Raw genomic sequence first — 26490 nt, 5'->3', positions numbered from 1 at the left:
CTGCTGTGCAGCCACAACGTCGGCCCCAGTCTTCAAAGACGAGTGATGAGTTCCCCATTCTCAGGGTGAGTCATTTGCGTGTAAGGAGCTGGGCTTGAGGGAAGAGGCAACATTCAACCAGGATCCCGGCTTCGCTCACCTTCAGGACCCCTCTTCAGAGCTGCCCTGCTGCAGCCTTAGTTTCCCCACTAAGGTGCGCTGGGGAAGGCTGAGGCTCCTCTAGACGCCCGCTTTCTTTGGGACGAAGGAAGAGCGCCCAGACTTGGCCCCTTTGGGAATGCAGGCTGCAGCGCCTACGGTCATTGTACCAGGAGGTCGCAGCCCGGGAGATCCGTCCACCAATGCATCTTCCTGCAGGCCTGTACCCGCACAGGATGCAGCTTCCGTCCTGGCCCGTGTTCCCGCTGTGACTCATCTACCCTGGACGGGAAGATGGAGGGCCAGGAGATGGAGGGCCCAGTGTCCTGGTAGGGCCTCAGAGCCACGCAGGACAGCATGACCTCCTCTTCGCTGGTCCTTTCACCTGTTGTGTTAACTGTCTCTAGAAGTGGAATGACCTAAAATGTCACAGGGATCCGGAGAAGGGACACAGATTGTGGCCTCCTTTGGGCTGGTGGGGGTTCAGAACCCAACAGGAGCTCCGAGGCAGGGCTAGACTGATGGGGTGGTCTGCTGCTCTGGCCTATTTCTGGGACTCCATCGGCTGGTTCCCAGCTCTTTCGAGTGAGGCAGAGTTGAGAGGGGACAGAGACTCCAGTGCCCCAATCCAGCGGGCCCAGGGGCAGGCAGCAGGCGTCTTGGTGCTAAGCTCTGGCCTCTGCATTCCCACTTCCTCCTCCCTACCCCAGTGCAGCTGCCAGCTGGATCTTCTGAGGTACTGCACAGCCTTGTTTTGCCCAGGAACTTGCAAATGGCCTCAAGCCCAGACTCCATGGGCTTTCATTTAAGTCCCAGTTTTCCCTAACTTCCTCCTCTCACCTGGATTGTTTCCCCCTCATCACCACCACACAGTTTATCTTTGAGTGTGAACTCCTGATCTTCCTCAGGATCATCTTCTGATCTCTGACCAGCCAAACATGCCCACCCCTCAAAGTATAGCTAAAATTCCACTCCCTCCCCAAGCTGCATAACCCCTTATGTGTTCTAGTACTCTGTTTGATGCTATCTGAATGTAGTCTTCTCAACAGAAGTTTAAATAAGTTAGTTTAAATAAATTTAACAGTTTATATATGTTAGTCCCTTTTTAATGAGAAAGGGCAGGGCCTGTAATCCCAGCATTCACTTGAGTGTGGGAGTTTAAAACTAGCCTGGACAACACAGGGAGACTATCTCAAAATAAAAGTGGAAACAAATGAGAAAGCAAATCCTTTGCCAGGCCATGTATCCCAATTTATGAATTGAAAAATGTCTCTTCCCTGATAACTCTCCTTCCTGTGCCTTGTGTCTCTTACTAGATGGTTACTTCCCCCAGTACAGAAACTATGCCTTAATAAATATGCAAAACTTCTAAATCTTTTGAAATTGTGCTGGGGAAAACTCAAATGTTTGGATAAAATGGAAGTATACTAGAGGCTGGGGCTGGGGCTCAGTGGTAGAGCACTGGCCTAGCATGTGTGCAAGGTGCTGGGTTCAATCCTCAGCATCACATACAAATAAATAAATAAAATAAAGGTATTGTGGGGCTGGGGTTGTGGCTCAGTGGTACAGTGCTCACCTGTCATGCATGGGGCACTGGGTTTGATCCTCAGCACCACATAAATATAAAATAAAGATATTGTGTCCACTTTAAAAAAACTAAAAAATAAATATTTAAAAAATAAAATAAAGGTATTATGTCCAACTACAAGTAAAAAAAAATTTTAAATGGAAATATAACAAATATTTTTGTAGTCTTTATAATACAAAATCACTTTTTTAGTGTACATTAAAAATATACTATACACAATTTGGTTTAGGTTCAGATTAGCACAAATTGATGTAATAGAAAAAAGAAAATCAACTTTTTTGTGTTTGTTGTGTATGAGTTGAGTAAACTCAGGCAGAAGTCTTTGGACTTCTCTGGAGATGCAGTTTCCTCATGTTGGATTTGGAACTAGGGATAATAAATATACCTCCCATCTACTTTACAAGATTATGGAGAAGATCAAATGTGAAATGGAATTAAAATTTACTTTTAAGTATGTGTTTAAGAAACAACCCTCAATACATTTCCTGATGAAAATTACTTTTTTAATATTTATTTTTTAGTTTTAGGTGGACACAATATCTTTTATTTTTTATTTTTGTGTGGTGCTGAGAATTGAGCCCAGTGCCTCGTGCATGCTAGGTGAGCGCGCTACCACTTGAGCCACATCCCCGGCCCTGAAAATTACTTTTAAATATTTTAAATTTTGTTCAATGTGCTGAATGACCATTAAAAAAAAAAAAAAAATCAAGTAGGGGCTGCGGTTGTAGCTCAATGATAGAGCACTTACTTAGCATGTGTGAGGGACTGGTTTCCATCCTTAGTACCACATAAAATTTTTTTTTAAGTATTTTTAAAAATCAAGCAATTCTGGGGCTGGAGTTGTAGCTCAGAGGTAGAGCACTCACCTAGCATGAGTGAGGCACTAGGTTCGAGCCTCAGCACCACATAAAGTAAAATAAAGACATTGTGTTCACCTGTAACTAAAAAATAAATATTAAAAAAAATCAAGCAATTCTGAATCTTTGCCAGTTTGTGAAGAAAGGGGAAATAAAGGTGTGGGGTCAGAAAAATCCCAAGCAAGCAACTCAAAGGCTGAGGCAGGAGGATTGTGAGTTCAAAGCCAGCCTCAGCAAAAGTGAGGCACTAAGCAACTAAGTGAGACCCTGTCTCTAAATAAAATACAAAATGGGGCTGGGGATGTGGCTCAGTGGTCAAGTGCTCCTGAGTTCAATCCCTCCACTGCCAAAAAAGAAGAAAGTCCAAAGCAAGTACCCTAGCATAACCCATAAGGGGAAACAAGTGTCAAGTAGAATTGTGCACACAAGCCATCATCTCAGCCACTCTGACCATCATTCTCATGGGTAAAATATGAATACTAACAGTAATAACAACTGACAATTACTGGGTGCTGTCTGTGGGCCACATACGATGTACGATTTCAAGCACATTACACACATATATCAAGCCACTTAATCCCCACTATGATAGTCCTCATGGGAGGGAGGGACTATCAGTGTCTATTTTGTGAGTAAGGAAACTGAAACACAGAGAAATTTTATTATTTACCTAGGACAGCCCTGTAGCAAGTGGGGAAGCCCAGGACCAATCCCAAACAATCAGACTCTGTGCTCTTAAATGTGCAAGCCATCTAACTCCCTGTGGGGCTATTGTGAAGATTATATGAAATGATGTACATAAAGCACTCAGAGTAGTCCCAAGTGCATAGCACTATGATTAGCACTTCGTTGTAAGGTATAAGGGTGGTGAGGCCTGTGGGTCTAAAGCTCTGGCACGAAGGAGATACTCTAGAATTGGTTCCCTTCCCCATAGACATCATGAGAAAACAGAACATGTTCCATGGTCCAAGCAGATGTGGAAATGCTCCTATATGAATGTTTATCCTGAGGGTAAGAGATTGGCCCAACCTGTTGAATATACCTTTCCTACAGACAACCTTATGTTACTACTCTCAGTTTCTGTTTTTCTTAATGCTTTCTTTGTATTGTCTTTATGGTCTTCTAGAGAAAAAGTAAGGGTTCCTTGGGTTGGGAGAAGCCAGAGCCTAATGTCTCAGAAGATAGAACTGGCATGAAATGTTGCCAGTATGTATTAAGTTCTCTAAAGTCCTTTCACCTTAATTCACTCTGGCAAGGCATACCTGCAAAGCCAGGGACTAGTAGGATGTCTTTCCATGGCTGCCTCTTCTTGGGTCTCAATCCTGTTTGACTATCCAGGTTCACCCCATTCACACATCTGCCCACACATACATGTTCCCATAATCTGTATTCCACTCTCACAGCCACAGTCACTTGCCCAAACCAGGCATACCTCTGGCGCAAGGACCATCTACACACAACGCAAAACACATAGTTACCTTTCTTTACTCTCCTAGAGCCCATGTAAAAAAAGGGGAACGAAAGGTTTGGGGTCAGGTAAAGAGTTCCTAGGTGTTGAACACTGGACTAGGTACTTAGGCATCATTTGGCCACAAAATTGCACACCCACATCTGTTTTCCAATACATAAGAACTTCACATGTATGTTTTTGCATGCCCCTTATTTGTATAACTACTTGTAATGTTCCAATGACATGACTCTTAAATTCATTCTTTATATTCGAACCCCTCACATTACCTGGCTATGTTTAGAATAGCCTCTGTTTTGCCTTCTCCATTTTCTGTTTGGTTGCTCTAGCACCCTAAAGGCAGACTTAACCTAAAGGTGATAGGGTTATGAGGTTTGTGAAACAGCACAATTTTGAAGACAGATCCAGCGGATTATTACATTTCTATTCAAAACCGACTTTGGGGCTGGGGTTGTGGCTCAGTGGTAGTGTGCTCGCCTGGCATGTATGAAGCACTGGGTTCGATTCTCACCACCACATAAAAATAAAGACAATAGGGCTGGGGATGTGGCTCAAGCAGTAGCGCGCTCGCCTGGCATGCGTGCGGCCCAGGTTCGATCCTCAGCACCACATACAAAGATGTTGTATCCGCCGAAAACTAAAAAAAAGTAAATATTAAAAAAAAATAAAATTAACACTATAAAAAAATAAAGACAATAAAGTCCATCAACAACTAAAAAAAAAAAAAAACACCGACTTTGTGTGACTTTTCTCTTGTAGGGAAAGCACTCAATTTCTCCAAGAATGGGTAGGAGAAGGTGAGGTGGGGCAGGTGAGCAGGAGTGACTTTAGTAGGTCAGGTTGCTCAGTTGCTCAAAGACTGTGGACTGCATATAGACTTTCCCTGATCAGGAAGCAAACAAAGGATAGCGTGACTCTACTCACTCAGCCCTAAGTCCAGCCACTGCTGAGCCAGGAGCACCCTGGAGTACCCAGGGATGTCACCTGAGTCTGGCATCCTCTTGGGCACAACTGTATGGCAATGGCCTGGATTTTTAGGTCCATCTCTCCCTTTTTGGTTCATTCCAACCTCCTACCTCTTCCCCAGGGCCCTGTTCTTTCTCTTTCAAAGCCAATTCTCAAGCAAAGATGTGAAATTTCTTGGAGGATACCAGAGGGAAAACTTCAAAATTTAAGAGCACTGCTGAATTTCCAGGACACTGAAAAGAGCAAATTGGGCTGGGAAGGGCAATCCAGGATGTGTTCAGAAGGTAACAAACAGGAGGCCCATGCCCATACCAGGTGGAGAGGGCAATCACTTTCTGGAGCAGCCAGGGGAGGCAGCCATCCTCACCATTCCTGCAGACTTCAGGCTTCCTCCACAGTGGCTATGGGCATCTGGAGGCGGATGAACAGCAGAGGGCATGGGCTGACTGGTATAGTTACCTGAGCCATCTCTGTGAGGAATCTGGGGATAAAAATTTCAATGACCCCTATTTCTAAAGGGAACAGGCCTTAGTTTCATGACTGCTGAAAGAACAAGCCATCTTCAATACCTGGGAGGCTGGAAGCAGGAGGGAGCTACCAAAGGAGGGTGTCAGAAAGCATCCAAACCAAGAATAAGCCCTTTATCAACTCCCAACTTATCCCCAAGAAATCTGAAAATGAGTACATTCTCCTACATAAAAGCAAGATTAGAGATTCACCTTGCTGGAGATAATCAGGAAGGAGAAGATGTTAAAGAGATAGGAACTTTATTGAAATATTCTCCCTGGTAAAGTCAGAATCGAAAGGTCACTGGAAAGGGTCAGCCCCTATTCCTTCACAAATATTCACAGGGACCCCTCTTGGGGAATCTCTGGGTCCCAAGTTTCCCCAGTTCCCAGCCCCATCATCCTTAAGAGTCAGAATCCTCCACAGAGCTGGGCAAAGAACGGGCACTTAGAACCTGTGTTGATTGATCAACAGGCCTGTGGGCAGTCAAGGAAAGGAAAGGCAGACAGTGAGGAGAGGAACATAATGGAGAGAAAAAAGAAAAGGAAAATAGATGGAGAAAAGAAAAATCCAAAAGTGGGAGGACACACTGACAATATAGCCCCCCCCAAAATACTAATATTGCATGAACTGATTAGCTTCATCCCCCCCTGCTTCCCAAAATGATGGTGACATCACAGCTAAAAAAAGGCTCATATAGTCCTGAACTTTTTATTTCCCTGACTGCATTAAGAAAAAAACAGATTCACCAAAAGCAACCAACAGGGATGAGCAGTGTGAAAGAGACAAGCAGGAGGGATAGTCTTCCAAGAGGATAAGTGATTTGGAAGTGAGGCCAAGGGGTTGGGGTTGTTCATTTGGGGGAGAAGAAAATTCCAAGGATAGATTGCAACTCATCTGCCCCAGCTACCACGCTTCATGGATGTCCCTTACAGAACTCGCTTTTCTTTTCCAGTTGGCTTGCTCCTTGAAACAGTGTCCTGGTGGGTCTGGAGCCTCTGGCTCTCCGTGAGAGGATCTGGGTCCTCCATAAAGTCCAAAGCAGCAGCCTCTCTTGCAGCAGGCATGGGACTGCTCCGAATTCTGAGCAATACTAAATCAAATTGGGGTTCTTTCTGGACCCCATCTGATCACCAATCTACTTACATTGCCTAATCAATCTTTTTCTCAAAATTTCCTTCTGATCCAGATGACTACCTAGTGCTAGTGGGTCCTGACCCAGGACAGGATTAAGGACCCAAGGATAGCTTGCTCCCAAGAGGAGTGGCTTCAAAAGGAGCCCTTCAAGGCAGGCCTGGGCTATCCCTGTATGCACACATCTCACAGTACATGCTCCCTTCAAAGGGCACTTATCCACTGGGTCTCTGTGCCCCTCTGAGGGGACAGTGCTTGCCGGCCATGCAGGACTCTCATGATGAGTTCTTTCTCTGTGGCCTCAGGTTTGTCATCTTTCTGACCTCTCTTGGATGATGTACACACATATCCACACTCACTGGTGTTTGAAAGCCCTGGATGTCCTGTGGTACAGTCCACAGCTATCCATGTCAAGGACAAGTGGACGCTAAACCCTAAGCTTCAGTTGCCATTGATGCCAGATGGCTGGTGCTGGTTCTCATCATAGGAAGTTTCTCTGGTTTAAGTGTTGGTGCATCAGGGAATGGAGAAGAAAAGAAAGGAAAAGCCATAGTAATGGGAAACTGAAGAAACAACTTTTCTGCCAAGTGCTTCCACAGAGAAATTGTGGAACAGCCTCTTCCTAAATTTGGGAGAGGCTGACTGCCCAGCAAAGTCCCTAAGGACAAGGAACAAAGTCTCCATTGTCCACTCTGAAACCCAACACCTTTGGGATCTGAGTTTTCCAAGACATGCAATAGACAAAGACACACTGCAAACCAATTAACCCTCTGAGCCCTTCCAGAACCCTCACTTAAGTTACATCCAAGAGGGAACAGCCTGAGTCCACCAACCACTCACCACCTCTTGGGGCCAGTGATGGGTCTGATCTCCCCAGCTGGGACATCACAGAAATGGCATTTGGGAGGCAGATCCTCACCCTGACCTAGGCACTCTTGTTCTCTCTTAGTGTTATGGAGAAACAGTGAAGAGGTACTGGGGACAGGCTCAAAATTCAGGTAAATTTAGATCCAAGAGGCTATCTGCCTTTGAAAGTCAGCCCAAGCTTGGGAGAGAGTAGAGGAGGTTTGGGGAACAAACAGAAGACCATGTGTGGAAGGAGCCAACGTGGACCTGAGAGCCCTCTTCACTCAGGCTGTGTTTAGCTTATTTGACCCTCATTTAGTATACACTAGAATTTAGCTGCTCTCTGTCCCTTCAAGACAGGACCCAGGAAAAGCAAGTAGAGCCTGATTTGCCTCAATCAGGCCTCCTAACTGAAGCAACAAGAAAAGCACACTATAATTCACAGTTTCCGCTCTCCTCCTTAGACCCACACATCTTCACCTACCACATGCCTCAACAAAACTCCCAAATCTCCAGTGTGTACTGATTCTCACCAGTGTGGCTCAAAGGGTTAATAAACCAGGACTTCTCAGACAGGACACAAGCTCATTCACCAACAGGGACCCGAGAAGAGCTACACACTATCTAGTGCTTCTTGTAGCGATTCTTTGGGGTTTCACTACACCCTGTTTTGTCACAGTTGAGAGCACCTGGATTCTTCCCCAACCCGAGGCTACCCAGGAGGCTGGGAAGCTCCTGGGTGATGGCCCGCTCTATCTTCTCCAGAAAGCAACCTCCCATGTAGGAGCACTGCTGAGAGAGGAGTTTGAAATTGGAAATGGGGTTGATGCCAAAGAAGTCCTTGTAGGCCTCTCGGTTGGGAAGGTCAAACTTGCTAACGTTGGTCTTTGCCAGGATGGTCTTAAAGATGTAGAATTTATCAGGATCTTCCACAATGTCCTTAAAGACCAGTTCTCCATCACTGAAGAAGGTCATTTTGTCCTTGTAAGTCTGCAGATAGCGGTCAACCAAGAGGGCATGAATGCGGACCCGAATGGCATGTTGGCGGATGAAAGCGATCTTGTTCTCCAACCTGTTTTCAATCACCTGGTTCAGGTCTTCTAGAAGGGAGATCTCTTCTTTGAGGAACAGTTCCCGGTGAGTGTCAGGTTTATAGTCTTGTGGCCAGAAGGAGCTGACATAAACCCTTGGAGGCTCTGTGACATTTATGAGAGGGGCCAAGCTCCAGAAGAGGGCCCCATACACTCGCATGAGCATCTGTGTGGCCAGGTTGTCAGCCTTGTTCAGGATGATCCTTATCTGAGACTCGCGTCCCTTCAGCTGGCGAAAGAGCATCTCCAGCTCCAGACCCACATCCAGCTTGGTGGGGTCAAAGACAACAAAGATGAGGTCGGCTCTATCGATGAACCACTGGCACACATCGTTGAAGGGGTATCCTTGAGGAGACAGAGTGAGAAGTCAAGCTGGTGGAGCTCATGCAAAGCCCTGCTTACCTCCCTTCAGAACCAAATCATTCTGTGGGCTGAAAGTTCATGCTCTAGGGATTTTCTGAGTTTCTAAAGACTACTGAAGAATTAATTGCATATCTCCCGCTCTTTGTCAATCTCTAACCAAGAACAGCCTGATCCTTCCTTTCATCTACAGTGGAATCCAAGTCTCTAAGGAATTAAAATACTTGTTCAAAGTTGAGATTTTTCCAACTGTCTAAAAAAATCTAGGGCAATGGAAAAACTGTTAAGGAAGTCAGGGAATTGGAAGAACGTGATAGAGGATGCAAGATTTAGGAGAAAGAAATAAGGATCCAGTGTTAAGACTGACAGAATTTGGGCTTTGCCACTGGACAGCTGGATAGCAAATGCTCCTAAGCTCTAGCCCCTTACCTACAATACAAGAAAAGCAGTAACTTCAAAACTGATGAGAAGATTATTATATTGTGATGAACAGGAAAGCACAGAATCAAAGCTGCCAGTCATATAGTGGTGCCCAATATATTTTAACTCCTTTTGCTTCTTATTTCCTCGATTTTCTTATTTACAAAATGAGATGAGGAATACCTATCTTGAAAACATTGCATTTTAAAATTTTTATTAGTTAATGATGGACCTTTACTCATTTATTTGTTTATATGTGGTACTGAGAATCTAACCCGGTGCCTCACACATGCTAGGCAAGCGTGCTACCCCTGAGCCACAACCCCAGCCCTGTATTTTTTTTTTACAATGACCAACCAATAATGCATAAAATTATCTAGTGTATAATTGGATATACATTGGGGGTACAATAAGGTTAATTTACTTTTATAATTGTGAGTGATAATATCATCACCAATAAAACAGGATCTAGTTATAACCAAAATGATGGTCAGAACCATAAACTTAAATCAGGCATCTGGTCACATGTTTCTACAACTGCCCTGTTTAGGACTCATCAATGCAGATAGGCCTGTGTCACGACAGTACATAGTGGCCTATGCCATGGCCTCAGGCTTGCCAGGCCCCAAGTGGTGTTCCCCTGACACCTAAATGCAAGCAGGATCCTAGAAAGTCTGATAAAAGCTTAGATAGAAGCAGAACTGAGTACACAGAAACTGGGAGTTAGGAAGACTCGAACGTCAGGTGCAACCCAGAGCAAGCCCAGGAGCCCCAGGCCCAGTTTAGCCAGAAATTAAATATACCTGACTGGGATCTGATTAGTCCAGGCCCTTGACTACCCAGGACAGACTGAGCCTCCCAAAGACGATTCAGTCACAGCATAGATCTCTTAGAGCTCTTGCAGAGAAAACTAGTTCTCCTTCTGGGAAAATATTGACCATCTTCAAACCAAATCAGTCCTTGGGGAGGTAGGAAGATGAGGCACTCCAAAACCCAGTGGCACCCCAGTGACAAGGAGAAGAAGGTGGAGGGAAAAAATGCATCTCCTGGTCTTTGGCAACACTGGCCAAACTTCCTTCTCAAGTAATTTTCTAAGACAGAGCTCTTGCTATTCAAAAATGGGTGCTAAATTACCTCTTTCTTGTTGTTTGCGATTCTCAATGATGCCTGGTGTATCCACAAAAGTGACCCGCTCCAGAAGTTTGTGAGGAACCTCAATACCAATCAGCTTCTCCAGAAAATTCTGGCCAAACTTTTCGAGGGGCGAGAAGGACCGGGAACTGTCAGCAGCCATGACAATGCCCTCGATGGTTTTCAGCTTGGGCCCGTGCATCAGTACCGTGAACTCGGATGTGGTGGGCTCAGCACCTACATGCAGGGTGAGATTGCAGGAAAACAGTCATCTCTGAGAAACAGATGGCTGCAAAGAAGGTGAATGAGCAAGACTTTTCAGGGAGGATTTGCCACAAGGGCAGGACATGTTTGCCAAGCTACTTGTTTCTTTCTTTCTTTCTTTCTTTCCTAATGGCATTAGCACATTTACATTGTAGTGCAACCATCACCACCATTTCCAGAACTTTTTCAATATTCCCAAATGGAAACTCTGTGACCATTAAACAGTAACACCCTTTTCTCCTTCCTCACAACTCCTAGCAACCACTATTCTACTTTCTCTACAAATTTTCCTACTGTTTGTACCTCATATGACTGGAATCATACAATATTTAACGTTTGGTTTCTTGTTTCTCTCACTTAGCATATTACTTTCAAGTTTCATCAAGGTTGGAGCATCTGTCAGATGTATCTGATACATTCTCATAGCACAATTATTCCTTTCCAAGGCCAAGTGACATTCCATTATATGAACAAACCACATTTTGACTGTCCATTTACCCATCAGTGGACTTGTGGATTATTTCCACTTTTTGGCTACTTTAAATAATGCTGCTATGAACACTGGTGTAGCTACCAGTTTCCTGTATGTATTTTTAATTACTATTGAAGACTATATAAATGTTTTAATTTTTCATAGTACTTTTACATACGACATTCAAATACTAACAATCACATAAAAAAAAAATCTCTTACCTGTATAGAGCTGGTAGCGAGTGTTTTCTAACCCAAGAAGGTAGTTTATCATGGTGGATTTACCAACGCTCCATGGTCCCAGGAATAGCACCATTGGCTTGGAAGTGATCTCCCCATCTGTAGACAACAGGGATGAGAAATGGAAGTGAAAAAACAATCGCTCTTACTGTAGGGGTGACACTGTTCTCTAAAGCACTCTGCATCCCTGACCATCATCCAACTGAACTGAGGGATTCTGTGTGCAGCCATCAGTGGCACTTCTCTTGCTCTGTAAATGCAATCACTTATTTAAAAGAAGTTATCGTGTTGACCTTGCCCAGATCCTTAGCATATCTGCCCGCACCAGAAGGAGGAGCTAAGTGAATTTCACAAGCACTGGTTTAGTGCTTACTTTGGGAGAACAGTTCATAAAAAAGGAAGGAAAGAGCTTCTACAAGGAGAGAAGTTACAACTGTAACCCAAATTGATAACAGAGAAAGAAAGGACATGGAAGAAACTTATACAATCTGGGACCATCTGAATTCTGGACCTGCCTTGTCCCCAGCTCTACAGTTTTCTTCATTGGCTCCCCAAATCCTCACCTTAGGCTTAACTCAACCCTGGGCTCTAGGGCCAGTCTCTACTATTAGTGTCCAAAGTCCATTACAGATTTGGCTTTGTCCAAGACCAAACACTGAACAGGGTATACTAGGGTTCTAGGGCCCTGTGTACAAGGACCTTCTAGAGTCCATGCTAGGGAGCATAAAAAGCAAAGATGGTGTAGCTCAGGGTAGAGCGCTTGCCTATCCTGTGTGAGGACATGAGTTCCATCCCCAGTACCACACACACAAAAAAGCAGGACAGGGAGGGGAGAGTGAGAGGCTTTTGACACGAGATGCAGTCAGTCCCACTGCTGATTTGCAGGCCTCCTCAGTGCCTCTCTCAGTTTTTCTCTGAATAATCAGTCCTACATAATTAAGTCTCCAGATGTCTCTGTCTCCCTGAGCTTGCATAGAATACTAAAATCCTCCTTTTTATTTCTTTCATTTATTCTTATATTTTTATTTAATTCCTTGGCTCAAAAATCAGAAGTATAAAAAGATACTCAATGAAAATAAACCTCCATCCCTATCCCCAATCTCCCTGGGCCACAATACCATCTCTAATAGGTAACCACTGCTCAATGTCTTTTTTTTTTTTTTTTTTTGAGACAGGGGTCTCAGTGTATTGCTCAGGCTGGTCTCAAACTCTTAGTAGCTGGAACTACAGACATATGCTACTGTGTCTGACGCCAGTGCTAATTTCTAACATATTTTTTCCCACTATCTCAATGCATATATAGCAGTGTTTATCTATATCATGTTCCCCTCTGTCTTTTTATAGTACTTTCTCTTCTGCATGTGGATGTTTTATGCACTGGTTTTCTTTCTCTGGAGTGAAGCTAAGTCCTAGAAGATTATATCTTATGAATGCAGGCACATACACATTGCCTGGAAGGGATACCATGGTCATACCCCTTCCCTCCCTGCCTGTACATACACAGAGGTCCCCATCTGGCTGGGGCAGGCAGGGAGGTGACAGGTATTCCCAGTTATAGCCATAGAGACTTCACAAAAGTCTCTTTACCCAGGCCCTGAGGTGGAGGTGTGGGTGGGGGTATGCAGATCTGCAGGTTCTGAGACAGACCCCAGACAAGGTTCTGCTGTTCCTACTCTCAACAGCAGGGGGGCATCACAGGCATGTGTGGGAGAGACCAGCAAAGAGTGCCAGAGACAGGAGGTCATGCAGGAAACTGGCGAGGGACTTGGGGAGAAAAGCCAAGTTCAGAAAATGAGACCAGGAGCCAACAACAAACACCCTCCCTCCAGAGCACCATTCCTGGGACAACCGGCAGCCTCCTGGCCTCCGCTGCTTTCAAGATTGGGGTTTCCCGGGAGTGCCACACCACTCTTGGTGTCAAGGCTGGAGAGAAGGTAAGTGTGGAGGACAGAGCAGAGCCACTAGGAGACTGTAACCTCACACCAAGGTCTCTATGTTCTCTGTGAAAGAGAAGAGCACTACTTAGGATTGTGAGAAGAAGTATGGGAAGCTATAGAACAGGGTTTCCCCTGGGAGAAGATACAGAGTCTCCATCCTAATCCCATGTGTGTGACCCAGGAAACACAGTGCTTCCTAGGCATTGGGTTCTTCTTCTGTAAAACAATAATATATACCCGATAATACCCTATCTACTATATAGCTATTGAGAGAATCAAGTGAGATAACACAGGAAGATATTTGCAATATCACAATTAAAACAGCAATAGGGCTGGGGTGTAGCTTAGTGGTAGAACACTTGTCTACTATGCTCAGAGCCCTGGGTTCCATCACCAGCACCACAAAGATGAGTAACACTAAAAATGGCATGGCTGCGGGGGGATAAGTTCACTCATCTACTGTTTTTTACTAATTGGTATAGTCAAAGGAAATTTGGCAACAAGTATCAAAATGTTTAATTTCAGTATTGCACTTTTTAAAAAAACATCTTACGAGTACACTTACATAAAATACGATTATGGTAATGCCTGGAACATTTTTTAAAATGGAAAATGAAAAGCACCCCATGTCCATCAGGAGGATACTGGTTATACAAAACATGAGAGGACCAAGAAAGGACCAAGCAGGCACCAGAAGAAGAGGGATCTACACACACACACACACACACACACACTGCACAATACACCCCATCTGTGTAAAAGGAAGACAGACTTTTCTATGCTCATGTTTGCAGAGGAAATGTCTGGAAGCATTCATGAGAGACTACAACAGGGCATCTTTGGGAATGGAACTGGAGGAGTGAGAGATCAAGAAAGGAAGTGTTTTCCCCCCCAATTTATACTATTATGCACTATTTAAAAACAATTTTTTATAAGAAGTAGGCCTCATTTTTATTTTCACCAGTCCAACACAAGTCACCTGGTAAGAATGACAGGTAGGAAGGGAGGAATACAGGCCAATCAGAGGACTCAGACATGATCCACAAGTGAACTGGAAGCCCTGGAGGGCTCATGAACACAGGAGCAATGGAAGCTCCCTGACCAAGCATCACCGTCCCAGAAATCAAAATCTGTGCTACTGAGACATAAGTGCTTAACAATGAAATGCTATCTATCACTCCTCCTGGACATGGGTGCTTCACAGGACTAAGGTCCCTGTCTTGCCCAATTCTCAGGAGAGCTCAGCCCCTGGTGTACTTGAACATAGCACGTATGGAACTTGTGAAATGTGTAGGCACTGGCATAGTCAGGGTGATTCAGAGGTGTGGCCCCCACTCTGGGCCACGCTGTACCTGTGATCTCATGCTGCCGAAGTTCATTGTATTTGTAAGACTGCTCCAGGGGCTTGATGGATGAATGGTAGATCTTTCGAAGCCGCTGCAGCACCGCTGGGGGCAAAGAGGGGTAAGAGGAGACTATCAGGCTAGGTGGACTCTAGGCAGCTCCTTCACTGTGGGATGACCTCATACCCTAGGCAGTTCTACCCCTGTCTGGTGGGGAGCACGGTCATTGGCAACCCAAGAGAGTATGTGATATTCTCACTTTTGTGGAGGGAACTAGTCCACATCCCAATGTCTGAAGCCGAAAGCATTCTCCTACTTACCCAGCAAAGCCTCCTGAGTTCCTTTTTTAAACTTAACTTTTTTCTCCCTCCTACCTCAACAGTGTATCTGGAAACACTAGCTCAGCCTACAGCCCAACTGAAGGTCCTCTCCTTGAAAAATGAGAATTCCATTTATTTTATATCTCTGCTGCCTGCCTCTGCTTGTGCTGCCCTAGACCCAGAGGTCAAAGAGGCCAGGTGCCCAGCAGGCCCACAGCACAGCTACCCAAGCCCTTGCCTACCGCACCCCCAGTGCCCCTGGTTGGACCCAGTCATCCCTAGGTGTCTTCCTGGGAGAGTGAGCTCAGGAACCAAGAAACAAGCTAGAGAGGCTCTGGCCCTCACTCTGCTCCTCTCTGGCTGGGCACCAAGAACAAATTGCTGCCTTGCTCTGACCTTGGCTAGCTCATCAGTTAAGATGGGACAAGCCCTACTGAAATTCTCAGGTTATTAAGATGATGAAATGAAACACTGGATTGGAAAGAGCCTTGTAAACTAAAAGTCAAAACAAAAGAGTTGAGTTCTTATTAACTATCCTCTCTGCCAGAGCACAGACGTGGGCATATTCTATGGAGGCAGCCCTGGGATTTGCCATTGGCCCTTGTGGTAGTTGCTCAGCTTGGATTGCCTCCCTACCAACCTGGAGGCTCCGGTGTTGATTCTGCTCATGGAGATGCCTCACATAGCACCGCTCCCCCCCCTTCCCAGGTTTCTTCTCTTCCTTGTGGTCCCTTCTGGCTTCAGAGTGACATCCGTGAGGCTCTATTGCTCCCAGACTCTGCCTGGCTGCTGGCCATAGGGCTGGTCTGTCTCCCTCTCTTCTCTGGTTACCTGAGTAATCATCAGCTGGCTTGTCCTCATTCAGCATCAGGGTGGTCTCGATGTGGGAGCGGTCCCTCATTGGGGCTTCTTCACTCACATCCTCCGTTTCTTCTGAGGGAAGAAGCAGACAACAGGGTCAGGGTAAAGTAGGCCAGCTGAGCTCTAAGCTCCAGAGAGAGGGACCAGGGCTGGGCCTCAAACAGGTGCTGAACAAGTTGCCAGGTTGAACTGAACTGAGTTCTGCCTTTAGGATAGAATTAGAAAATCCAAATTTAAATTCGAAGTATTGAGATCCATTTTATTTACTGAACACCTATTACATGCCCAGCACCTAGTGTCATGCTGGGAATGCAGTGGTGCCCACAGGGAGCTTTCCCACAGTCTGGTGGGAGATAAATGATGAATAGTCTTTAAAATATGTAATAATTAAGAACAGTAAGGAAGCTATGAGATGAAGAATCCTGGCAGCTACAGGGCCTATGGATGTGCCTACAGCCTTAGCAGGGAGTCAGAGGAGTCTCCCTTGAGGTCTGCAGCTAAGAAGGGGTTAATTAGTAAAGAGAGAGGAGTTTCTATGAAGGACCATATAGGAATTGTTTAGCAAGATGCAGAGAAGCAGTCTATAGCCAGTCACAGGGAAGGGGAACTGGGTGTTGGGGAGCTGAAGAGGTCCACAGGGGCCTTAAAGGCCACCATGGGGATTTGCATTTCATTCAAGGCAACGGGAGCCATTCAGACAACTGACAGAACAAATGAGTTATCAGGATCACACTGGCAGGAGAATGGGTAGAAGGCCACTGCCGTGTCTGGGGTGTGTGTGTGTGTGTGTGTGTGTGTGTGTGTGTGTGTGTGTTTAGGGTCCAGGTCCCTCTGGACCCTAAGCAAAAAACAGATGGCCATGCCCACCACGAGCTAGCTCCAGGGCACAGGCTGCTCACCTCCCTAGGCCTCTAAGGTCACAACCTTTTTAGCCAGGCCACCTGCTCAGAGGGTCTCAGATTAGGAGCAGGTAGACTTGGATCTATGGGGCAGAGGGAGACCAGTATCTATATGTGTCATGCAGTATCTGAGTTCAAACCCATGCGTCTCCAGAAGGGAAGACAGGGAACAGGGAGGTGCTTACTGCTTGCAGGCCCACCACTTACAGAGAATATAAGCACTTGACAGAGTATATACATTAAGTTCTGCAAGGAAACCTGTGTGAAGCTGTCTGGGAAAGTGAACACCTGACCCCAACCTCCACCCTGAAAGCCCAGCTTCTGTTCTACTCGCGGTCATGGGGAATGAGGACTGAGGATCCTGAGGGTCCTAGCATCACTGCCCAAGACCTTCATCCCTGCCCTATGCCCTCCCTTCCTATTCCTTAGCCCTTTGAGGGCTACTCTACTCCAGGTGGACGTTTCAGGGACATCAGTGGCCATAGTCAGCCCAAGTTCTCATTCTGTGATCCTGGCCTCTTGGTCACAGTTCCCATTCCTCCTACAGGAGGTGTTCAAGTGGAGACCCAGGAACTAGTTCACAAGGCGATCACTTAGTGGTTCCCAACCGCCCTCCAACTCCCTGCACATTGCTTCACCAGCCGGACTTGGGGCCTTATTCCCTGCCATCAGTCCTCTTATGCCTTGTCCTTAAGGCACTGGTCCATCTAGCAACCCTAAAGGAGAGGTTCAGAGAGCCAGACTCAGAAATGGCCAAGTCCCTCTGGACCTTCTTGCTCAGTCCCCCCACACTGGAGAAGACAGAGGATACCTCCCCAGGCTGGTACCCCGAACAGGCCCCACCTGGCAAACCCACAACTACCTAGGGACTCTCCCACACATCCCATCCCTGATTGTCCTGTCCTATACAAGACTTCTATGAAGAATGGAAACTGCCCAAGGTTCTGGGGTTGCCTTAAGGAATCAATTCCTACCCTGAGGAGCAATTACAGGATTCCCCCTCCCCTGATGTCCCTCTTCTGGCTCCTCTGCATCAGAGTCCTGGGCCTCGCCACCCTCAGACCCTGTATTTAATTCCTCTGTGCCAAGCTGGGCCCCTTCCTGCCCAGAGTTCGTGGCTCCTGCTGCTTCCTGGGGCTCCCCAGCCTCCTGGGAGGTGCCCCCCTCCTCTTCTGAGCTAGCCCCATCGCCACTGTCTTCTCCAGACTCTTCTTTGGATGGAACTCCTCCTTCCTCCTCACTTTCACCTTCTTCACCACCCTCTTCTTCAGAGGAGGCCTCATCTGGCTCCTCCTGAGGCATCCCTGGTGCCCAGCCCTCAGGGGGAAGGTCCTCCTGGGTCTCCCTGGTGCTGAAGCTCTGGGCACCCCCAGACTCTTCACTGGCCTCTGTGGCTAGGCCAGTCTCCTGGCTGAGGCTGGGTTCCCCCAGGTTCTTGGACCCCTCCCCGGCTTCTGTGTCCGGTTCAGCCTCCAACTCTACTCCCATAGGTGTGGCCACAGGGATTCCATCTAGCTCTGCTGGTGGGTGGTCAGGTTCTGGGATGCCCTCGCCTTCTGCCTCCAGGGCATCATCGGCCTGGGGCTGTGGCTGGTCCTCAGCCCCCTCCCTGGCTTCTGTGTCCTTGTCATTCTCTGACTCTTCTCCAGCAGATGTGGTGATGGGGGCTCCATTTGGCTCTACCAGCTGGTGATCAGGCCCTGGGCTGCCCTTGCCTTCTGCCTCTGGGGTGTGGACCTCTTTATCCTCTTCCCTAGGAGAGGCCCCCAAGGCTTCAGGCTCTGTCACCCCTGATACTGCTCCCTGAATGGAGCTGTCTCCTAGGACTCCCCTGGCTTCCTTGTCACTCTCCTCCTGTCCTTCTGCCTCCCCACTGGAAGTTCCCAAAGTGGGGTGCCCCAGCCCAGCCTCTTCCTCTCCTGGTCCCTCTCCCAAACTGAGCTCTGGTCTCTCCTCTTCCACGGGACCCTCATCCCCTCCTGGAAGGAAGGTGCCTGCCACTGGTGGCCCCTTCTCTTCCTCCCCAGTCCCTGTAGCATCCCCAGGTGGAGCTGACTCTGAGGCTGAGGCATTGGAGAGGCTGGCTTCTGGCTCGGGGCCTGGGCCAGTGTCAGCAGGAGGGGCCCCGGTGGCGGTCTGCTCCGAGCTCTCAGCCTCCCTGTGGTCTGGGTAGTGAAGGAGCAGATTCTTGTCTCCAGGGGCCGCATCTGCATTAAGCGCCCTTTCTTTTTCCTCTAGACTTGCGTCTCCAGCAGAGAAATGATTCTCCAACAAATTGCCAACATCTTCTGTGCCACCCGAAGCAGGGACTTGCAGTTCTAAATGATTAGAACATGATTGGTCAGTTCACAGGGTTGGCACTTGCTCTGCTTCTCAAGAGTCTACAAGAATCTAGCTCCCACTGACAGGAATATGGCGTGTGCCTGGTATGCAGGGTTATGCCTCCCTCCCCAGGTTGTCATGATCACCTGCCTCCATCCCAAGATGTTAGAGGACTGACCCATCATCCATCACTAAGTGAGTTAGATGATACACTACCCCAAGAGCCACAAAGACCTATCCCTGACCTTCAAGTCCCCATTAGGTCCTGATGATTACAATGGATGGAAACTTGGGTGAGCCCTTACAGTCCTTCTTCAACCTTGCTGACAGGCACGTGCCACCTGGCTCACTAGGAGATACTTCCAAGATAGGACAATGTTTGTACATTCCACCCCTGGTCAGTTCCTAGAGTCATTAACCAACATGCTTTTTATACTGCTATCAGCAAAGGGGTGAAAACAGGTGTTTGCAGGCCAGATAATCTTAGGTTACATGGCAAAGTACTTAGGGGATTACTTGTGGCTCTCAACCTTATTAAGTCACACATCTAACTCTGTCCCCTTAAGGGCAGGCATTTGCTGGCCTCACTACCTTAGATTAGAGGGGACAGGGACTGAAGAGGAGATATCCAAAACAGGCAGGCCTGGGCTTCCCAGTGGCCTCAGCCAACCCCTTCTAAGGGGATCCCCTTCTAAGGACCTGTAGCTTTACCCAGAGAGGGAGGGCATAAGAGGGAGCAGGAGAGAGCATACAGGAGCCCAGTCTGTGCCCGAGACTGCTGCCAAAGGTCAAGTTTAATAATTTTGGAAAATGGGGTGGGAAGCAAGGGTTGGGCCTATTCCTTTTGCCCCTCCTGCCCAGACTGAGATCTGTTTAAAGAGGAGGCCCCACCATAGGAGGACAGTGCAGGCTTATGGGGATCAGGGGACTGCATATAACTCACCTTGAGGTGGCTGAGACAGCCCCAATTCCCTTGACTCTCAAGGCCGCTTTCTCCCCACCCCTCTGCTGGGTATAGACACCCTTCTCTCATCTTAGGCCAAGCCTGGTGCTCCCATCTCTGTGTTCCATAAAGAAAAGTCTTTCAGCCTCAGAGTACCCTCTCCCTGGTTCTCAGAAAGCTGGGGCAGCTTCCAGGGTCAGGAAGGGAGATTTTCTCATTAGTCCCCTCATGCAGCCTACATGAAATTCAGAAGGATGGAAAGCTTTGGGACTTTTTATAACAAAGGAGCCCTATACAAGTATATAAAGTTTTCTGCAAGCACTTTCACAAACATGACCACATTTAACTTCCTTCATTACTGCCAGACAAATTTTAGGGCCAAATTAGTAGATGGTCTTTGACCTGCCCCAGACACGTGGCCACCAGGTGACTAAGGGGTAAAAAACCCAGAACTGCCAACTCTTGGTCTGTGATATATTCAGCGGGCACAGGAAACCCCTTTCCAGAGTGACTTCAGTCCCTTCCTAAAGGTGCCTTCCCTCTTGGTTCATGCTCCAGACTGCTCATGGATGGCAGGAACCATGTCTTAATTCTGTACTCCCAGGTCACAGGCTGACCCATAGAAAGTGCTAAAAGAGGTTACATACAGGTACAAGTAAGATCCCTTAGTTGGTGGCGGTGATGGGGGGCGGATAGGGTGGGATGCTAGATGTTACTCATTTAAATTTTCTTTCATAGCAAGATGTGGTAGCCCACACCTGCAAATCCCAGTTACTCAGGAGACTGAGGCATGAGGATTGCAAGTGCAAGGTCATAGTCAATTTCACAAGACCCTGTCTCAAAATAAAATACTTTAAAATGGGGGCTTGTTGGGTAATTGCTCAGTGGTAAAGTGCTTGCCTAGCATGTGTGAGGTACTAGATCCGATCCTCAGCACTGAATAAGAGTAAATAAATAAAATAAAGATATTTTGTCCATCTACAACTAAAAAGGAATTTTTTTTAAATGGGGGCTGAGGGGCTGGGGATGTAATCCAGTGATACAATGTTTGACTAATATGCATGACACCCTAGGTTCAATTCCTAGTACCGGGGAAAAAAATGCTTTCATTACCACCTAAGTACTTCCACTCCCTCTAAGTACTGATTCTGCCCCTGCACCTCTAGCTTCCTAACCCCTAGCCTGGAGAAGAATCCATGGCAGGAATTTGCTTTAGCCCAAGGAAAGACTGGTAGTCCTCCAAGCAGCAAGACATATAAAATACACAAGGTGAGATATGCTTTTATAATTATTCAGGGTGAGGCAATAGAAAGCATGAACTTCCTTAATCTCACTGACTTTACTTACTCTTACTTGCTTCTGGAAAACAAGTATTACTTGAAGCCCCGTTTTACAAATGAGGTCGGAACCAGACACTGAGGACCTTACCAATGTCACATAGCTAATAACTGGCTGGGGCCATTTGACTTCAGAGTTGTGAGGAGATGGCCCAACCTCTGAGCAGGGTTCTCACTTTTCAAAGTGTGGTCTGGGACCAGCTGCCTCAGCATCACCTGGGAGCTTGCTGGAGACAGCTCTCTGTCCCTTGCCAGGACCCACTGATCAGAGTCAGCATTTAACAAAATCCTCAGTTATGATTTGAGAGGTGCTGGTCTATAACACCCATGAAACATAGTTGCATGGTGGAATCACCTAGTTCTTGGTCCCATACTTCCTCTCCTTCCTCAGTGGTTCTGATTTAAACAGTCTCTGTTGTAACCCCAGCATCCAGACTTAAAAAAAAAAAATTCTTCAGCAATTCTAACACATTAAGATCATGAACCACTGTAGCTGCTAAGCCAAATAACCCTCACCCCAAGGCTTGTGCTCCTAGACCCTCCCCATGGGGAGGGTACCTACTGGGGGCTCCTAGGTTGGGGGTCTCCCATGGCCTGGCATTTGTTCTTGTAGTAGCAGTGGTTGAGGCTTCTCCTCTGGGGAACCTTTCCACAGATTCCTGTTGACTGATGATGACGATGATGACGATGATGACGATGATGATGGTGGTGGTGATGGTGATGATGATGATAATGGTGATGGTGATGGTGTAGTAATAACAATGATGGCAGTGGTGGCAATGATACTAAGACACATGGGTTTTAGTTCTGACTTCCTGTAACATTTTTGATATTCTCAAAAGACTCTGACCCTGTCAGAGTAAGAGGCTTCCCAATGGGGTATGAGGAACCATAGACACTAGCTTGCCATGATCTTCACGCTGTGTGTTTCCACTTCCTGGTCAGGAAGTTGAGTGTATGCATTATGCACACATTTATGTCTACACCCTTCCCTGGTGTTTACAGCTTAGTGCTGTGCTGCCCTTGGCCATCTGCTACACAATTTGAAGTGAAAAAGACTGAGCATGATAGCTTCATGCCTTGTGACTTTCTTTCCTGAGCTAAAAAAAAAAAAAAAAAAACTTCTCTAATATAGTCCCTTAATGAAACAAGCTATATCATTGGGTCCCTAGAGATTACAACCCAGGAAGCAGCTGTGCAATTGGGCCCAAGTCTCCCCTGGGGGGCACATCAGAGACCCAAGGAGCCTCCCATTACATTCAGCTCAATTTCTTGAGATCCAAGACCAGTGCCAGGTCTTTCCCTCTTTCCCTGGCTTCCCTAGTTTTTTGCTACAGCCCCTGTTGGTAGCTGGAGCAGGAGGTGTAAGAAGGCACTGAGGACCCTTGTGTGGGTTGAGTCCTGGGAAAATGAGTTTGGGCCCATTCCAGGACATGAGGTACCATTCTGTATGTGCTGCTGCCAACACAACAGCTCCAGACCCAGATAGGCCTGGACACTGATGTCAGAGCATATGAATAGCGGGCCCCCAGCTCAGCCCCAGAAACCACAGAAGGCCCAAGCCAGTCCTGGGCCAGTCCCACCCATCCAGACTAAGCATGGCACAAACCAGTCCTGTTCCTCTCTGGATGCCCCCTCCGCCATCAGCCCTTCTTTGGGAGCCGGGCTTTCAGCTTCTCCCACCAGCCCCACAGACTCAGCTGTTGCCCTGGACTCAGTTCCTCTCTTCTTTCCACCACTAACCAAACACCCTGATTTTGTTTCCTCAGCTCCTCACTCATTCCAAAGCACTTTCCATAGACTCAGAGTGTTGCAGAGTTGCCAAGGGCCTGGTGAGTACAACTGGAAAAAAGGAAGCCCTGGCCAGAGAGCTTTACAGGCTTGCTGGAGGACAGGGTAAAGCTGGGATTCAGCCTGCTTCCAAAGCCTAGAGTTCTTTCTGCTCCCCAGGTGGCTCACAAACCATGTCCCTTGAAGTGCTAGGCTCCTACTGTTAGGAAGGGGAGAGAAGAGGGAGATTGAGAATCAGGGCTCTTTTCCTCTCTATATAAATAAGTTCCTCTTATCTCTTCTTCAGCGACTTCTCCAACATCCCCCAAAAGCCTCCCTCACAGTATCTTTTCACTTTGTCCATCCACAGATGCAAGGCTCTGAGTTAAATCCTATATCGTCCTCACTAGAACTTCATGTTTCCTATTCTTATTCTTTGATCCTCCTTCCAGCTCTCTAAGGCAGAAAAAGGAAGGAGTATCAACCTCTCTTGAAATGAAAGAGCAGACACAGGACAGGCTCAACAAGCCAAGCCAGCAGAGCTCTGCCCAGGAACCAAACTCCACACAGATAACTGAAACACCTGCAAAATTTTCAAGCACAGACCCTGGTCTCTGCAGTTGAGTCAGAGCATAGTTGTGAGTTCTGCAAGGTAATTCCAAAGAACACCAACATCTGAGACTCCTCTAAGACTTCCCTTAGCACCAAAGGGGCCATTTTGAATTTGAAAGTGGAGATCAGAAGATTATAGCTGAGAACCCAAGATCATTTGTTTTCTTGGCCTGTTTTGAGCCCACTTCAATGCAAATTCCATTCCAGCCTGTCTGAGTCTCCTTAGCAGATATTTCTAACAAAGACTGCAGAGGTATTCTTTCACATGACTTCTTAGCCACTCAAACAGAAACTCTAGAGTTCAAAATCACACATAAATACACCCTTTGACCATCACTCATACTCAATTATGTAAACAAGTCTTTAATAATAAAATCCCAGGGAAAAATTCATTCTCTGCCTGAATCTGGCTGTCTCAGGTGGTCAGAACCCCTAATTTTGGAGCACAGAGGAGTCACAAGTCATCCTCTGCTGCCCTCAACCCATGTAATGGCTTCTTATAGCCTGTGACTCCAGAGTGGCTGGGAACATGTCAGCACACAGAGACACGCAGCTGAGGTAGCTTCCTTCTCTAGTCTTGTCTCTGAACACTCCTGGGCGAGGCCGGCCTCTTCTGCTGTCTCATTCTTTCTCCACCTTATCCCACAGAGTCAATTGTTCACCACTCAGGGCCCCTTGTTCTTCCACTTCTTAGCTGAAGCCTTCATCAGATAACTTACCAGAAAGCCAACACCTTAGCACAGGAAAGACTGAGACCCTAACTGCTCATTCTTTTGGCCTTTACCTCTTCCCCAGACAAAGGTGACTAGGGTGCAGTGAAAGAGGCAGCCATTCTTGGAAGGTTTATTTGGCTTCCTGGCCAAGTTCCTAAAGTCAAGTATAATCCCACTGGGACAGCTTGTCCCTGGCTGGACTCTAGCCCCAAAATGATTCACACAGGGGACAGGACAAAGGCAGCAATCAGAGAGAAACTTGAGATTTGGAGTCAAAAGGGACCATCTCACACATCAACTGGTTGGATTTTACAAAAGTCTCAAGCTCTGGGAAGTGCTTGTCCCAGGGCTGAAGGGCTTGCTTGCTTGCTCACTAGCAACAGCTGCTTCCAGAATCCAGCTCCCTACCATCTCTAAGTCTCAGGAGCTGTCCCAGCTTGGGCCACATTCCAACCACCACCTCTACTCAGCCAATAGGAGGGGTCACATTTGCCCTGGGGCAGCAACTTGTTAGCCTTCCCACTTATTCCTCCTTTTAAAAATGATCCTTAGCTAGGGATGGTGGTGCATACCTGTAACCCCAGTGACTCAGAAGGCTGAGGCAGGAGAAATGTGAGTTCAAGGTCAATTTCAGCAACTTAATGAGACCCTGTCTCAAAACAAAAAATAAAAAGGGCTGGGGATGTAGATCAGTGGTAGAGTACCCCTGTGTTCAATCCCCAGTACCAAAAAATTAAATAAATAATAAATAATAGGGCTGGGGATATAGCTCAGTTGAGAGTGCTTGTCTATGCATAAGGCACTGGGTTCAATTCCCAACACCACCCCCCAAAAAAAAATAAATAAATAATAAAAATGATGGTTAAAGATTTCAACATAATTGTCTTTAACTTTCAAGTATAGAGAATTGACAGAATAACTACTTTCCATCCTATCCCCAATTCCTGAGAATTCTTGGTTTGAGAAATACATAGAGAAATTACTAGAAATCCCATGACCTGTGTGTATGGGGCGGGGTGGGGGGGGGGTAGTCCATGCTTGTCTTTAATGCCTGGAGGCATTCATGAGTATAAATGCTCATTCTTTTTGTTGTTGTTGTTTTTGTTGATGGTACTGGGAATTAAACCCAGAAGTACCTAGCCACTAAGCCACATCCTCAAACCTTTTTTAATTTTTAATTTGGAGACAGGGTCTTGCTAAGTTACTTAGGGCCTCCTTAAATTTCTGAGGCTGGCTTTGAACTTGAAGTCCTCTGGTTTCAGCCTCCCCATCCACTGGGATTGCAGGCATGTGCTACCATGCCCAGCCTCATTCATTTTTGAAGAGCAAATACCAGAAGCAAAACATTAAGTCATACCTGCTCAGTTTAAGCTGATTGTTAAAAGGGATACTCAGTTGAGCATCTAGTTTTTCCAAGATCAGCTCACTGGGCAATAATTTCCTCCCTTTGGAGGAAGGAAGAAGCTATGTAGGGTGGATTCTGAAACAGACTGAGGCAGGTGGCTGGCCTCCTGCTACCTCCCCACCTCCAGCTCAAAGAAACTGAATCTGCCTGGGATCTGTGGGGAGAGATGTGAGAGGGCTGATGGTTTAATTTTGAGGTGCCAGGCAAGGAGAAACCTGTTGAAGCCAGAAGAGTACAGCTCCCTCTAAGATGCCTTGAGTTAAAGTCAGAGTCATCTGGGCTGTGCAGGTAAAGGAGCAATGAAACCAGACCCACTTCATTCCCAGCCCACTGGGCTGGAGGAAGTCTGCTGGACTCTCCAGCCTGAGAAGTATATCTGAAATGTTTTAGATTGGGAGGACCACACCTTAGGCTTTCTTTGCCAAGCCTCATGGCTGAGGAGTCAAGAGACTCACCTCTCGGAATGCACTTGGAAGTCAAGGCTCTGGCCCTTGCTGTTTTACCAGCCTGCTGTGTGACCTTGGCTGCTCATTAATGTATCAAACTT

At 46.7% G+C, this 26490-nt stretch overlaps 1 protein-coding gene across 2 annotated transcripts in view; it reads right to left on the bottom strand.

Annotated features, from left to right (window-relative positions):
* Nucleotides 1-5767: 5767 nt before the first annotated feature.
* Srl (sarcalumenin) overlaps nucleotides 5768-26490 on the bottom strand; it is a 39874-nt gene continuing 19151 nt past the window's right edge. The window contains exons 2-7 of one of the 2 annotated variants that reach the window (XM_076839906.2): nucleotides 17816-19159; nucleotides 15913-16014; nucleotides 14771-14866; nucleotides 11464-11580; nucleotides 10510-10743; nucleotides 5768-8940 (exon numbers count right to left, since the gene is read on the bottom strand). In XM_076839906.2, the coding sequence (XP_076696021.2) occupies nucleotides 8129-8940; nucleotides 10510-10743; nucleotides 11464-11580; nucleotides 14771-14866; nucleotides 15913-16014; nucleotides 17816-19159 (2705 nt within the window). In that variant the 3' untranslated portion in view covers nucleotides 5768-8128. The remainder of the gene's footprint in view (nucleotides 8941-10509; nucleotides 10744-11463; nucleotides 11581-14770; nucleotides 14867-15912; nucleotides 16015-17815; nucleotides 19160-26490) is intronic. The other variant, XM_076839907.2, reaches the window with a different exon arrangement.

This window comes from Callospermophilus lateralis, chromosome 19 (assembly GCF_048772815.1).
Source record: "Callospermophilus lateralis isolate mCalLat2 chromosome 19, mCalLat2.hap1, whole genome shotgun sequence".
Classification (NCBI taxonomy): Eukaryota; Metazoa; Chordata; class Mammalia; order Rodentia; family Sciuridae; genus Callospermophilus; species Callospermophilus lateralis.
Note: the sequence above shows the minus strand (reverse complement) of the source record. Positions and strands in the feature narration are given on the sequence as shown.